This window comes from Neodiprion pinetum, chromosome 4 (genome assembly GCF_021155775.2).
Source record: "Neodiprion pinetum isolate iyNeoPine1 chromosome 4, iyNeoPine1.2, whole genome shotgun sequence".
NCBI classification, from domain to species: domain Eukaryota; kingdom Metazoa; phylum Arthropoda; class Insecta; order Hymenoptera; family Diprionidae; genus Neodiprion; species Neodiprion pinetum.
In genome coordinates this window covers 26,848,548-26,863,966 of record NC_060235.2, presented here as the reverse complement: position 1 = coordinate 26,863,966, position 15,419 = coordinate 26,848,548, and the positions used below count along the sequence as shown (strand labels likewise).

At 38.2% G+C, this 15,419-nt stretch overlaps 1 protein-coding gene across 16 annotated transcripts in view; it reads right to left on the bottom strand.

Annotated features, from left to right (window-relative positions):
• The window catches only part of LOC124215960 (bromodomain adjacent to zinc finger domain protein 2B), a 116,452-nt gene that overhangs the window by 40,553 nt on the left and 60,480 nt on the right, over nucleotides 1-15,419 (bottom strand). For all 16 annotated transcript variants that reach the window (XM_069135663.1, XM_046619933.2, XM_069135666.1 and 13 more), the window contains 2 exons: nucleotides 10,819-10,873; nucleotides 5,184-5,346 (listed from right to left, as the gene is read on the bottom strand). In XM_069135663.1, the coding sequence (XP_068991764.1) occupies nucleotides 5,184-5,337 (154 nt within the window). In that variant the 5' untranslated portion in view covers nucleotides 5,338-5,346; nucleotides 10,819-10,873. The remainder of the gene's footprint in view (nucleotides 1-5,183; nucleotides 5,347-10,818; nucleotides 10,874-15,419) is intronic.

Below are 15,419 nucleotides of genomic sequence, written 5' to 3'. Positions count from 1 at the left end.
TTTTGTCTACTTTTGCAATGCGGCGAAATTTTCCTAGAAATGTCAAATTCAACGTCGCAAACTTTGTGGATAGCTACTTTGTCGTTGCAGAGCTTAAATACATCATCGGATACTCGACAACGCATCAATTAACCAACTCGAAATATTTCCATAAGGATCGTGATCGAGTGCAAATTTTTTTTTAATTAGAATTCTACAATTTACGATAACTACATTACTTTTCTCATACTCCACTTGTTTCAATACTCCATTGTTCCACGGTGATGGAAACTTAAATAGTCAAGCAACTCCTACAAATCTATTTCACCAGGAATAATTAATTTAAATTAAGTTTTTATTCGACTCAGTATCCTCCGTTAAAAATGCGAACATACCGTAAACGACGTCGATGCTAACAAAAAAAAAAAAAGAAATATACAAATTACATCTAAGCACAAAAGTATCTTCCGGGTACGCATACCGAAATAAGTATAATTTTCAGAACCGGTCAACTCCCACCAAGCCGCACTAATTTTTGTCAAAATATAATCAGGGTAAAAAGATGAAGCTTTCGTACTGGAAATATAATCCAATTTGAAGACGGATAGTAACGTCCTACGATGATTATCGACACTATCATTACGATTCGAGAAATGATTACGTTGTTTCAGGTTTCTAGGCAATTTTATGCAGCGGCCTGCTTCTGTCTGTCTACCTTGGTCGACTTGCATCGGCAATTCCTCGACAAGGTCGTCGTCGGCGGTTCAATAACTGTACGTCGTCACGAGAAAAGCTGTTCAGTCTGCATTTCGCATCTGCAGTCGTGCCCCCCCGCCCCCCGCCCCGCCGCCAACCGCCTCTTCATCCCGAACTGCGTCAAACAGCGGCCATTTTAACCTGCGATCAATCCGGTGCATGCATTGCATCGTTGCCGAGACACGCACGCATGCAGCTGCAAACAGCGAGAAAGGACGACTAAACCTGATCCGATCTTTACCTGCTCTCTGAGGGTAATTCATTCCAAACGATCCGAAGCGATCACACTATGGATAAATATCAGAGTTTGAATGTGTCGCGTGAAATTTGTCGGGTATCTGTAGAAAATTTTGCTATTTCCACGACGAATTTACACGAATCTCTAGTCGAGAATTCATTTAGTCAAAGTCATAACGATTTAACAATGAAGACGGATCAATTGCTCGACGATTTCGATCAACGCATTAGCGCATATAATCAAAAGATAGATATTAAATATTAGGCTCTTCAATTGGTTACCTGCGAGTAACGCAGGCTTTCATTATTGACATTAAACTATCCTGAAAATTGTGCCGAACCAACGAAATGTTTACACAAGGTCGACAACTCGATTAACTTCTGACGATCATGTTCAAGTTTGACAAAATTATTTTCGCCGATTACTTGAGACGAGTAAAAAGTAGCAATATTGTAGCGTTTGGATAAATGAATGTTCCCCTGCAATCTGTTGTTCATCGATATTACCAAATTTGAAATTTTTGATCCAGATTCAGGTCCAGATTGTCGATTTTTCATACATTGTAAAGATTCTAGGTCACTACAGCCAGTGAAACAAATGGAATTCAAATCAGTCAAGATAACCCGAAAATATGAGATTAATTATCAAGTAACCGTGTACCTATCACATGTTAAACAATTACTCACTGTGGTAACATGAATTATTGTTGTATAAAAACGATAAACATACAACAGACGCCAGTCAAATATATAATCCAAAGTAGCAGGTACGTGAAACGTCCAGAACAAAGAATGAACGGGTATCAATCAGTCGATCAGTCGATCAGTCGATCAATCAATCAATCAATAAACTTGTAGAAATAGTAAATCGTTATATCCCCGTAACGACCTTCCGCCATAAAAACTCAAATATTAGTGATAAATAAGCGTGACGAAAAAAATAATAGTGCAAGTGACGAATACTCGTTACAAATATACCGTCTATAAACACGATGGAAACGTGAAGTCGCTAACAAGCTTAATCGTAATAAACCAAACGGTTCCCACAATCCTTGATCAAAGCTCTACACATCGCAACAAATATCCATAAGTGATTATTCGACTACCTTATAGAGCGGCTGCTGCATCGATTACAGCAAACTTCTTTTTCCAATAGCTTTCCCACAAATGCCAACATCCCAACTCTGAATGGATTAAATTGCAAAGAAATCGACCGGCGTGTATCTATCTGTATACCAGTAACTCTTCGCGAGTGAGACATGGTTGAATGAAAAACAAATAAATTTAAAAAAAATAAAAAAAATCATGCAAACAGAGAAGGAACCTTAACCTTAGCATTTGCATTTTTGTTTTCACCCGACACCTCTCTGAACATACAGTTGTTCGCTTAGATGACGAGTGATATTAAATTGATACCTACGGAGGTTCGACGAATCATCTTACGGCGTATTCACGACCAAGTTAATTAACGCCGTAACTCCCGTCAAACGTTAGCTCCGGATCGTTGACGAGTTATCGTCTTTTGCAGGTATCCTCGTATACGTTGTAAAAGATTATCGAGCACAGTTTGCGCCGTATATACTGTACCTTGAACGTAGGTAGTTGGAATTGCTCCGGTCACGCTTGACGCTCCGTTACGTCATCGCTGAGGTTGTCGAGACGAAAAATAACGAATGGTGTATTAGCGTTCCGTATTAACGAGATACGTTCCATAATTGCAAGTCAAAGAGATCTATCTTTTAGTTCGAACGGTTCTCTACCACAATGATTATCAAGATGAATTACGAAAAATGAACGGGAAGAGGCATATTTGTAAAAAAAAAAAGGCCAGAATTGTTCGATGAAAAAGAAGCCAGCCAGTCGGCCATGCATAGTTAAACCATTCTAAATTCACGAAAAAAATTATTTCAGAACCATAATATGGTTAAGAACAATACATTTTTAAGATAAACCCTGGCTGCCAGATTTCAAATTTTTACTTTAAAAATATCGCAAAGATATTTTTTGAGGCCCGTGAAAACACCATAGAATTTTTGTGAGACACAAACAACCCCAACTCGAAAAGTGCCCGGTCTAAGAAATTTTGATTTTACTTTGAAAACAAATATACTTAATAATAATTAACTTTTTAAATTGTAAAAATCTGTATCATCGCCAGTATAGGGAATTTATAAGTTGTATTTGTTCGAAAGTGAACTCAGTTGACGGACAGCCATATAAGCGTAAGACTGTCGCTCTGAAAGTGATAGTGCGTCAAAAGACCATAAGATCATGAATTTCACGAATCATGAATACTTGCGAGTTTTTATTATACAACGTCAACTTCGACCCCGTATAGTTTCCGGAAATAGATATACCTGTATAATGTGTACTGGCACACTAATCTGTTAAGAAAGAGAAATGACCGAAGTCGGTACTGAATAAAGGAGTTAATAAAACGTCTTTCAAACCGGAGATGAAAGCTGCCTCAAGCTATTCGCATACGACATGTCAATTTCATTTTCTCGAGAAACAAAACAAGCTTCTAAAAGGCTGTTACACTCGCTCCTGTCGCTAAAACAATATAAAAAGAAGAAAGGATTTTTACGCTCGTATGTACCTTGTATAACTGGCAGAATACAGTGCACGTTTGAAACTTGAATTAGTTCAATTTATAGTAAATTGTAAATGCAACAGGAGTTTACCGGCAATGACGATGCGCAGAACATTTGTGATTTTCAACTTTGCAGCCCGTAAATCAATACAAAGTTGTCGTTACGAGTCGAATCAACTGCTTGTTATATCAGAACTCTTCTATTTTGATTCTACGTGGTCTTTCGATGCATTCAATACAGGTGAGCGGGCGTTGATTCACAATTCAATCGTGAATCCTCTTCGAATTTTAAAATGCTCCAACTCTCGAGTGTTTGAAATTGACTGCAATATTTTTACATCTGTAAAAAAGATGGTTATCCTATCAAGAAATCCGAGGTGACCTCTGCTTACTACTACAATTGCTAGAAAGGTTATTGGCAGCCCAATACAATATCCCCCACAAAGCCGGAAAACTTATTATATCCAAAACGATGTTCCGTGAAACCTGTTTCACCCGAGATATTGAATAATTCACCTCAAAGCGGTACGCTCTGTAAAAAAAAATCCTCAAATTACGTTTCCAACTACTATATGACGGACGGAATCCGGCGTAGAGAAAAATCGTGTCTGCACGGGTAACTCGGATTTAATGCCGAAACTCTCGTTCCTCGAGTGCCCCTCTCTAGTCAAGCCGACTTCCTGGCGGTCCGAAATTCTTCGGACCGACATTCGAATGGCGAGGTTGTAAAGAGAGAATAAAAGAGACGGATAGACAGAGAGCGGGAACAGCGCGGGGGCCATTCGACGGAGGAACCCCGGGGATGGGTTGGGATGTGCCGAGGAGAGAGGAGAGGAGAGGAGAAGCGGGCTAGGTGAGGTGGCAATCAATAAATATACAGCGAGAACCGGCATAGCTGCTCCCCATCCCCGTTATAACCGGAGCCCTGCTGCCCCTCTGTCCCTTCGCTCGTCCTGACGGCAGGAGCAGCGGCAGGACGGACAGACATTCGTGGTGGAACGGGGATGAAGTGGAACTACGACGTCGCCGGTCCTCTTTTAATACCGCGCAGTATCCCGGGACCGTTTCATTTCGCCAGTCCCTGTAGCAGCGTTCGCAAATAAAAGGTGAAAGGTAGTTTAATCGGCAGATTATAGACGTAGTGGCGAAGAGAGAGAGTAAGGTTCGCCACACAATTCGTTGCTCATTTTCGTTGAAGGGACAATAATCGTAGCGATGCAGATGGACTTGTGAATTAGGACAAATTATTACAGGATCTTTGAATGAAGTTTAAACGGACGCCTCGCAGCGTACAATAGTTTTTTACCGTTCAAATATTATGTAAAAAACAAAGAATATGCATACTTATTCCAGTTTCATTGCGGAATATTCTCAATACGTATTCCCTGTCTTAAATCGCAGAGTGCGCGAAGAAACACGAAAGTGGGTCAATCCACGAATCAACGCGTATCAGCGTTATCTTTCCCCCTCGAAACCCTTCAGGGTTTGTATCAAACTTTTTCTCGTATCTCTTCCAGTTCCCGAGGTATTCGCCTGGGGCGATTAAAAAAGACCACCCAGTAGTGTGCATCGCTCGGAATGCTTCGTGAAAATCGCGATGAAAATGACAGGCACTTACCATTGAAGAGAGCTGTCGGGTCCAGCAAAGGGTTCGCTTGATCTGCCTGAATTTTTTCGGCAGCTGAACCTGATGTAACCGAAGCCCCAGACGCGGAGGTCGAGGTCCCTCCTGGCGCGTTGTCCGCGCTCCCTCCGGAGTTCTCTTTCTCCATGCCAGTCCTCTGGAAGAGAAAGGATGCGCACAATAATTACTTGGTAATAATGATCTAAATAAAGCCGGACGTTGCGAGTCCAGAAAGAATAAAAGGGATGGGACGTTCGAATTTCAACGTTTTTGCTCATTAATCACTCACGCTCGATAAGCTCTTGAGCTTCCAAACGTGCGACAAAGAGGATTCGGAATGATATGTAAATTAGAAAGATCCTTGAAATATGTTTGGAGAAGTTTTAAATGGGCTTTTAAAATACACTCGTCTTTGCTGTATTTTCAGGATATTGTATTTTGTCACAACGGGGACTTAATTACTTGCAAAAATAATCGTAATTGTGACGAACATTAGTGGGCATTGATGCTGCTATTTGGTCAAAACACTGTACAGGAAAATTGCAAACTTTGTAAGAATGAAATCAACACGTAACTCTGCTTTAAGAGAAATATCGGTAGGTCGATGATTTATTTTGCACCAATTAAAGATTCGAAATAAGCGTTGGTCCTATTCTTAATTCAGAAACAGAGCATCTGAGATGTCATTTCCAATATTCCGACAAGTAGGTTTAATTTTTACAGAATTAGAGACTGTGATTTCAATTCAATCTGTCATGTCAAACATGAGATAAATTCCCAACAAGTGACAAGAAGTGAATGGAAAAAAATTGGGAAATTATAATTACTAATCAATGAACGCTGGCGAGATGAAATTTGCAGTTCAGTCACTGCTACGAAAACATACTTGTGATCGATGAGAGATGTATACAGTAGCAACTGTCGTGTTCGTCGGCATCAAAACGTACAACTACATATTTCTATCGGAACACGATTCGGAACATTGACAATCGGTTTCGCATTGATGGATTGGAACGAAGAGTGAGCCACTTTGATCTTTCGCATTCCCTCCGCAAACCTATTACGTTTAAATGATAAATAAAGTCAGCATCTGCGGTGCTGAAATATTGATTGCCTGGATGTGTTTCTCGATTTCATTATATTCACGATAGGTTAACACAAGAGTCATTGGATATTACTATTTATGAACATTTGTACACAAGACTCATTTGCTGCTTACGGTCGTTATTGAATCGGATTATAGAGTCCACCCCACATCGTGAGAGACTGTTTATTCAGTTTCTTTTTTCCCCGGAGTTTTCAACTGGTGTCTTACTGTAATTGTACGAGCTGCGTAATTCCGTCGATGACTTCGTGTCAATCCATCCTGGCTCTGAATTCCCACCTACTTCCTTAACGAGTTGTCAAAACTATACGAACTAGCAGGTTCACCTAGTGTAGATTCTGGAATCCTTCGTAACGCGTAACAATGTTTATCGTGGTTATAAAATTTGATTTCCTCACCATTGAATGTTTAGAGAGATTCAGAAATAACACGTGCATCACCCATCGGATAACAAATTTAATATACGGTGAGACTTTGATCCGTGAAACTTTTCTTAAATTCGTTAACTCACATTATTAGATAAATTTTTCGAAATGATACGAATTCTTAAAAGCATTCTCAACAATGGTTTATATTAATATCCGAATTACGTATTTTCTCGGAACACTAGCATATCCCTCAATTACTTATTCAACTAATCTAGCTACCTTTTCAAATAAATTCCCTCAGTAAGTATAAAGAATGATTAAAAGCACGACAAGTAAAATTCACGGTTACTTAATTACCTTACCTACACTGTACAATTTATCGCGCAGGTTCGCATTTGCATTCATAACGTTGTGTAGTTGTAAACTCATTGCTACGCTGATGTAACTCGTAATAGTAGACGGTGATCGTTAAACGAAATTTATTAGTAATAAACTATCATCACGAGTCATTTAATGTATGCAATATCTGTATCAACTGTAAACGCAATGATTATTTCATCAGCAAAGTGATTCAACACAATCGTAACATTATCTTCAAAGCGCTTTTTTGCAGTAACAACATTACAGAAACATTCAAGTAAAAATCAGAAATACTTCATACAGTCAGACGCGTGTCTATTTCATTCAGTAATTCAATCCTCTGTGAACGTGTTAAGTATTATGATGATACGGATATTACAAGCGAGCTAGTTATTGGAGTGATGGAACCATTCAAATGGTAATCAAAGTTGATTTGTAATTTGTATCGTTCGAAAATTTCTAAAATCATCGACAGTCAAGACAGCAATTACAGGACTCTCTGAACAACTGACTGACTAACGATTAAACCATGGATCAGGCTTGTCGATATGTGCAAGTTGATCGGACACGCACACTTCGCGTTTTCAATGCTGTTACAAGGTACGAAATACCGTCAGTGCGCTGTCTGGACGATAGATAAGTGCACGTGTGATTAAAGTTAGTACCGTTATTGTAAGAAGGCAAGTTCAGCAAAAATATCTTTACTTCGCGCCATTAGAATTATCTGACATTAAGTAAATCATAACGAACCAAACATAGCCATATTTCTCAAAACAGCTAACTCCTCGTCGAAAGTCATTCTAAAATTACGAAATAATGAACTTCCTCCTGATGTTTCGTGACGTTAACGTTAGAGTTAGCTTCAATCTCCCAAGTGTACACAATGCAAGCACACATCCTCCCGTTACTCCTCTTCCTCAAACAACATATAAAATTTATACTCGTCAGTGAAGCTTGTGACCCGTATAATAAACATCACTGCAGTTACATATCTTGATAAGCTCAACCCGTTGCAAAACGGGGAGAATTAATCAGATTTTCAGCTAACTCACGAGTGAAAATGGCCAAGTGGCATGGCACAATACGATGGGTGTACAACAATGTTTCCAAAGCGAGAGAATTTCTCCCGAGTAAACTCTCCGTTATGAAGATGTGGCGAGTGTAGAGACATGTGCAGCCTACGTATAGATGGGAAGCATATATCTCGGCGAGTATCCAACGACGTTGGGTTGGAGGGGTCAGGTTGACTCGGGCTCGGCTAGGTTGGAGTGGTTTTGCTGTCGGCTGCGTATTGATTGCTGCTATCTCTCTCTCTCTCTCTGTTTCTCTCTATCTTTCTCTGTCTCTCCTCTCCTCTCGACTCACCTCTGCTCCTCTCCTCTTCTATTCGCTTCTCTCCTCTCTGCGCCGTCCACCGTGATTCCATCCTTCGCACGAACTACGAGTAAACTACGAGTGTACGATTCCTTGGAATCGCGTAATGGCAGAGAGCCGGGACAGCAAGCCGCCATCTTTACCCGAGTCTTAATATACAGGGATGCGGACCGGGTGGGTCGCGATTAAACGCCTGCGGTTCAGGCTGACGACAGTAGTTATCTTATGGTCTTGACGCTTCTCCATCGTGCCCTTTCACATCGACGTTTATCGAATAATTACTACCGACGTTACCAAAAACATTTGTAATCGCAAAGCCACCAGCTTATGAATACATCGGTTGCTAAAGCGACAATAAACGAGATTGAACATACCAGACGATATATTTCTACGACACATGAAGACCCCAACGAACCCCATGAAGTTCTGCGATTCTTGGCTATCCGAACGCTTTGGTAGTCACCAAACTTCACTCTGTTTATTATTATCCAGAGAAACACATCCCAACTTACAGTAGGCTCCTAAATTTGTTTGAAAAAGATAACTGTCCAATATTCGTTGTACGATGTTTCATTTGTAGAGTTACGCCAATAGGGCGTCGTAGAGTCGAAGTTTGAAGTATGATTGATTTCAAGAAAATGAGCCGAGGTTCGGAAGACATTTTTCAGGGAAATCTGTTATAGGTACGGTATGGTGCTTGAGGTTTAGCTACACTGAATTGGCAAGTGTACGAAAAGTATACAAAGCGAATGAATATTTGAGCTCAGGTCTTTTCCTAACACCAATTCATCCTCTTTTGTCAGGACTGGAATAATCCATCCATCCATCAGAAGAGTCGGTAATTAATCGAATAATTAAAGTTGACGTTCGTAAAGCAGAACCTACTAGAAAAAAGCACAATGTAGCCATTTGGCGAGCACATTAACCGCTCCTAAATATTTCGTGATCGTTTACATTTGATAAATGTGATTACGAGAAACCATTTGACAAAATAAATTTTACTTTGATTACGTGATTTCCCATGATTTCTAAAATTTCATACGATATCGTAAGATGACAGAGAGAGTCCGGTGATTTTAAATGATTTCGCACAACTACCAACGATCGCTTTGACGATTACCGGTGCAGAATTTCATTTCAATATTAATAATTTCAGTGTAATTTCGCAGATTACAAAATGATTCCGAACGATATCGAGATCTCAATCGCTTTGGCGTAACACCCCTTGACACCGCAGTTACAAACCAAAGGGATTTACACACTGCGGTTGAAGCAAATTCGATAACAAAGGAATCAAATGGAACGTGTCAACGATATAAAAATTGTATTTAAAAAAAGTTATCAAATGCTCATTCAAAATTAGGATTCAGAGAACAAAGCATCCTGCGACAGGAAAACCACTAATCAATATGGAATCAGATCATTTGTCATCGCATGTAGCTGACCCTCATGGAAGCAAGACAAAAAAAATATTTCACATTAATGAAGTACATCGTATAAACAGTCCGTAATGTGAGACGCTCAAATAGTTTTCACGAACGACTGACTTGCCCGTCAATTTTCCGATTTCAGGATGAAGTCTTCTTGTATTTAGGTTAAAAATTCGCAAAATATACTGCTCGACATGTCCAATTGCAGTGTTCAAAGCACGCGCAACCATTCGACTGAAATCAATTCAATGAAACAAATAAAAGTAATCGCTCGTGAGAATTTTCGTCCGATCTTATTGTCGAAACCCTTCGAATAACGATGACGTAATAGCGTGTTTAGATAGACTCAAGATTTGCGCACGCCAAAAGTTTTATATTATATTTTTCTCCGCGAAAACAAGACGGGACGTTTAATTTTCCGGATTAATTTACAAAGCGCAGGAAATATCGAACTACATATACGTCTACTTTTCATGCAGTATGTCGATATTTTTTAAATCTTCAAAAAACTAACCAACAAATTAGCAACTGAAAAATTTTACATCGAATTTTTCACATCGCGTACTTTTTTCTGAACCTGTGAATCTAGAGACGTGCCTGTTCAAAATAAAACTTCGACTATTGTATTATTATAAAATAACAGAATAATGAAAAAAAAAATCTTTGCGAAGTTTTCGATTACAAATAACTCGACAAATTTTGCTTTATGTGAGACTTAAAAAAAACATCCGAAGAAAATTAAGTGATCCATCTCATTCATGGATTGTTTCATCAAATATTATCAAACCGATAGGTTGATACTTTTCACTCAAACATACCATAGGTTTTACAAATTATTCGTAGTCGTATAGGTTTCTTCGATGAATTTAGTCCCTAGGTGTCCATATTCGAGCAATAATTTAAATCGCGATTATCTTATACTATAATATATATATATATACACACACACACACAACCGACGTGATATATCTACAACAATAAATTATACTTACAATTAGTTATGCTGTCTCAGCTCATACTTGCTGGCGTCAGTAAGCCCCATCACACCTGAAACAGACGTAAACGCGAACATGAGAGTGACATCTAGATTAAACACAATTAATGAATAAAGTTACATCACGCCATCGTCGTTAGCTGCGACAACTGTTGGCGCAATCGTTTCGCTGTTTGCAATAAACTCCAAAGTAACGCCACAGATTCAAATCGCAAATGATCTCAAGCATTGGGCGAGTATCTCATCCAAAATGACAATACGCTGCATTTACTTGGAGGGCACATAATCGATTACAGCTGACCCTGTTGTCGTTTAATTATGTGTTTCGGTTCGCGGGATCCAAAGCATTATTCGATGTTTTCAACATCTGGTATAATGTAACAACCCAACAACCCGTCAACACCACCGACTGAATGACAGAGCTGACGCGTTTGGCACAATGTCAGCACCGAACGTGAGATTTGACGGTTTAGGCTGCGGTGACCGTTAAAATAACCTCAGAATTCACGGTTTCTTTAAAAGCCGGAATATCGCATCCCAAAATACGTTCCGTTTCCAATTTTTCATACCCTGACAGTTTTGGTACAAAAATCATACTCGTTTGAAAATTTAAGATCTAGTACATCGATATACAGATCCTACGAAAGATGTGAAGAAGATTTTATTCATTACCTAATTCAAGCGAAATAAATTTTTTGAAAACCGCACGTTTGGATTTTATTCACGTTTCTAATCGGGACGGGTTTTTTTTTTTTACCCTCACCTGTATATAGCGTTAATACACCGCAAGGATTAAAACCTGCTACATCCTGATTCATGTTTCAAGATTAACAATGCAACATTTTGTGTACCGATTACCACAATAGATATACATATGCAAAAAGTAGTCACCGCATAAATGATGACTAGAGGTGTAAATAAACACGCGTTAAGCGGATGAGCAAATCTTGATAACGACCGTATTTTTCCTCTAAACTTCGAGAAGTATGGCGAAGAAACAAAGGGCTAAGAAATTATACACTGACAATGAGGTTGACTGTAATTCCATAAAAGTATATGTAATTAACGATGTAAAAGTGTGACAGCATTGTATTGTGATTCGTATCATTTCGCAATCGTAAATCATGCATTTTCTGTTTTCTTTTTTTTTTTTTCTCTCCCTTCTAAAATTATATCAAATTTCCAAAAATTTTCGGGCGATAGAAAAGTTTTTGCTCTTTCTTTCGTACAATTAACCGAGTACATTACATTACGGTGCACCTGTACCTGATGCTGATCTCGGAGTCGCCTAAGGATCGTCAATTCAATGCTATGCCTCAATAACAAGCAATGTTACAGCAATTTTTATATCAAAGTGAAGCGATACGAATAACAAACGAAAAGTCACTAGTTAAGTCGAGCGTTTGATAAGATATACGATTTTTCAACTATTCATAAACATTTTCGAATAACCGTGATATTTTTTCCAAACATTGAATCAACAACTGCGATTTAATGACGCAATTGATAATTGCGTGATGTTAAAATTCTATTCCTCGCCGACTTCCTTGCTTCAACTGTTTGCGCCACTCTATTCCAGTTTCAAATTCAAATTGTTCTATTCGAGTCAATCACTAATGGTTACTTTCGGTAGCATGCCTATTACTATCACAACTTTCTAAGGTTTTCCGACGAAATTTGCTACAGTGTGCATCTTAAAAAAAGCTCCAAATAATTTTCAATCACATGTAATTATAAGGAAACTTAAAGTTAAATATAACATTGACTTGGCTGCCTAATTGGAATTCATAAGGTTATAACAGTTTATAAATTGCTGTAATAATTAACGCTCAAACTCCTTTCAGTTACACAAGTTCATCAACAATTCCTTTTCAATTAACCAAGACCAGTATGACAACGTCGAATGAATGAATGAATGAATGAACGAACGAATGAATGAATGAATGAACGAATGAATGTATGTATGTAAGTATGTACGAATGAAATGGAATTCGATAATCAACGAAAGCTAAAAATACAGTTAAACCCGATACCATTAATAATTTCAAGACAATATAATAGAAGTTACAATTAATAAGCCGATTGCAAAACATCGTTTATCGAGGCATGTTTGAGACTTTCGACTAAATAAAAAGAACGATTCACCAACATTTCGAGTCACCCTGTATTTCACCGCGTGATCTGACGCCGCGTTGATCATACTTCAGAGACAAGACGGTTAAAATACAACGGCATACAGTCCAGGTTTTCCCCGATTTGTTAAAACGAAGTTCAACGACACGAGATAAATATTGGACAACGGTAAGAGATACTTACGGAAGAGTTTTGTCGACTTTCCGCACTTGTATTCAAAACGTAAATTGTCGAAACAGAAAACGGCGGAGAGAAAGAAGAAGAGAGAGAGAAGAGAGAAGAGAGAGGAAAGAGAGAGTCTTTGCCGGAAGAGACATTGACCCAGACACCTACATACAATACCTACGCGCACAGGCCATACCGTGTACATAATAATACATATATACATGAAGGTCATGTAATATATATGCAAAGCATGGTGTGTTGTGATACGCGCACACAACGCTCGCACTATACGACTACTCCATAAAATAACAAGCTATATATTAGCTCGAGCCGCGCCGGCGCACCACGGACCATATAAATGTATGTAGTACGATGTGTGCGCAGCACGTTTGCCGCCCGCGACGATGTACGAACCGAGGCAGAGAAGAGAGAGAGAGAGAGAGAGGGAGAGAGAGAGAGAGAGAGAGAGAGAGAGAGAAAGAGAGAGAGGGGGGGAGAGACGTTGTTGGGAGGGGGGGCATTTATGAATGAAAATATGAGGCGTATCGGTGACTCACTCGCATCATTATTTATGTATGTCTCGGTTTATTTACGATTCCGTTTATCACCGCTATACGCCACGAAATCGCATGTTGTAATATATGTGTTATATATATATATATACGTGTTAATGTTGAAATTTTACAATTTATTGTATACATGGATATGTATTTATAATTTGGTATATAAAACGATTTGAATTCAATTGAAAATCGTCAAATTTTTTGCGTCACATCAGTTTTTACAAATTTTAAATACATCGTCGTAATTAACCGATGCAATACGTCGATAAAAGTCGACATTAATTATACTGCTCGAAATAAGATGACGCTTTCATAATTGAATGAATGAATTTTGTACATTCTTTGTAACGGAAGATTCACGGCGTTGAGGAAAATTTTTATTGCAACAGAAATTTTTTAATATTTTCGACAGTTTTGATACATTGTGAAAATTGTCAATTGCGAATTATTGGTACAATTATGGGGTAGCTTGTTGGAACTTTTGTTCCCTACGCTGCATCGATAATTATGAAATTTTTTAAAAAATTTAGAAGAATTGCGACGCAAGGAGCTGTTTGAAAAATACCGTTTCCCGACATTAATTTAAATAATATCTGGACAAATGTGCAACATAAATGTTTGATACCGGATGAAAACTACTCGTTTCGTTAAAGCCTATTATGAGTTCAAATTTCGAGCAAATACAAAAATTATGAAGTTTCACAGATGTGCGAATCATCAGTTTTTTATGAAGTAGAAATGGTTTTGAAAACGGGGGAAAAAGTAGTAGTAATTCAAGTACCTCTCATCTTCACTTAATCAAAGTGGTAATATGGTGAAATTAAATATGAATTTTCTAAATCTTCTCGGTTTCTCAACATCGCGATTAAGTTTCTTTCCAGTCTCTGAATTAAAATATGAATCCACTTGGTATGACAAATTTGGGTGAACGAAGATTAACTATAAAATGTTTACATCACTATTTATTTTCACTTGTAACTATCCTTAACAACATTGTGATAATTAAAAGAAAAATCATGTGTTATATCAGTAGTTGTGTCAATGCTTTAACGTCGTGCACGACTCTCGAGATTTGACATGAATTATTAAAACTAGTAAAATCAGCTTCGCTATTTTTCTTCATCTCTCCACGATTTATCTTATACCGATTAGCAAGAAACTAACAGTACTTGCTTTACAGTACGGTAAAAAGAAGAAAATCGTTTAGTACGGTGAAAAAAAAAAAAGACAAACTATAAAGCAATTGAATAAATTTAAAAATTCAACGAGTCTCGGGAATAGAGAAAGAAGCCTCCGGACCTACCGCAACAACCTTACGACATCGCGGGACGAGCGGCTTTTTGCGTAAGTCACATACACTGCAACGTCTACATAAATAATTCATAAATCCGACACAAATCGATCCAATTACGAAATAATTATGGTAATAAACGTACCTATACACAATACATATAATACACACATACGCACGGCAAAATAATAATAATTAGTATCGATGAAACTTCTATCTATGCAAACGTGCAGGATCTCACAACTTTTCGATCACTGTGTACATGCGATTTATTGAATCAATTATTTCATATACGCGAGCATAAGATCGCGTGAATGCATCGTGTCCATGTTTTAATAGTCCGCCTCGATTTATCGCTCTCTTCCTCAAGTACTAAAAGTCTCAATAAATCTTGGCTTTTGATTTTTTTTTTTGTTGTTCAATAAACAATCCCGTCATACGGGTAAT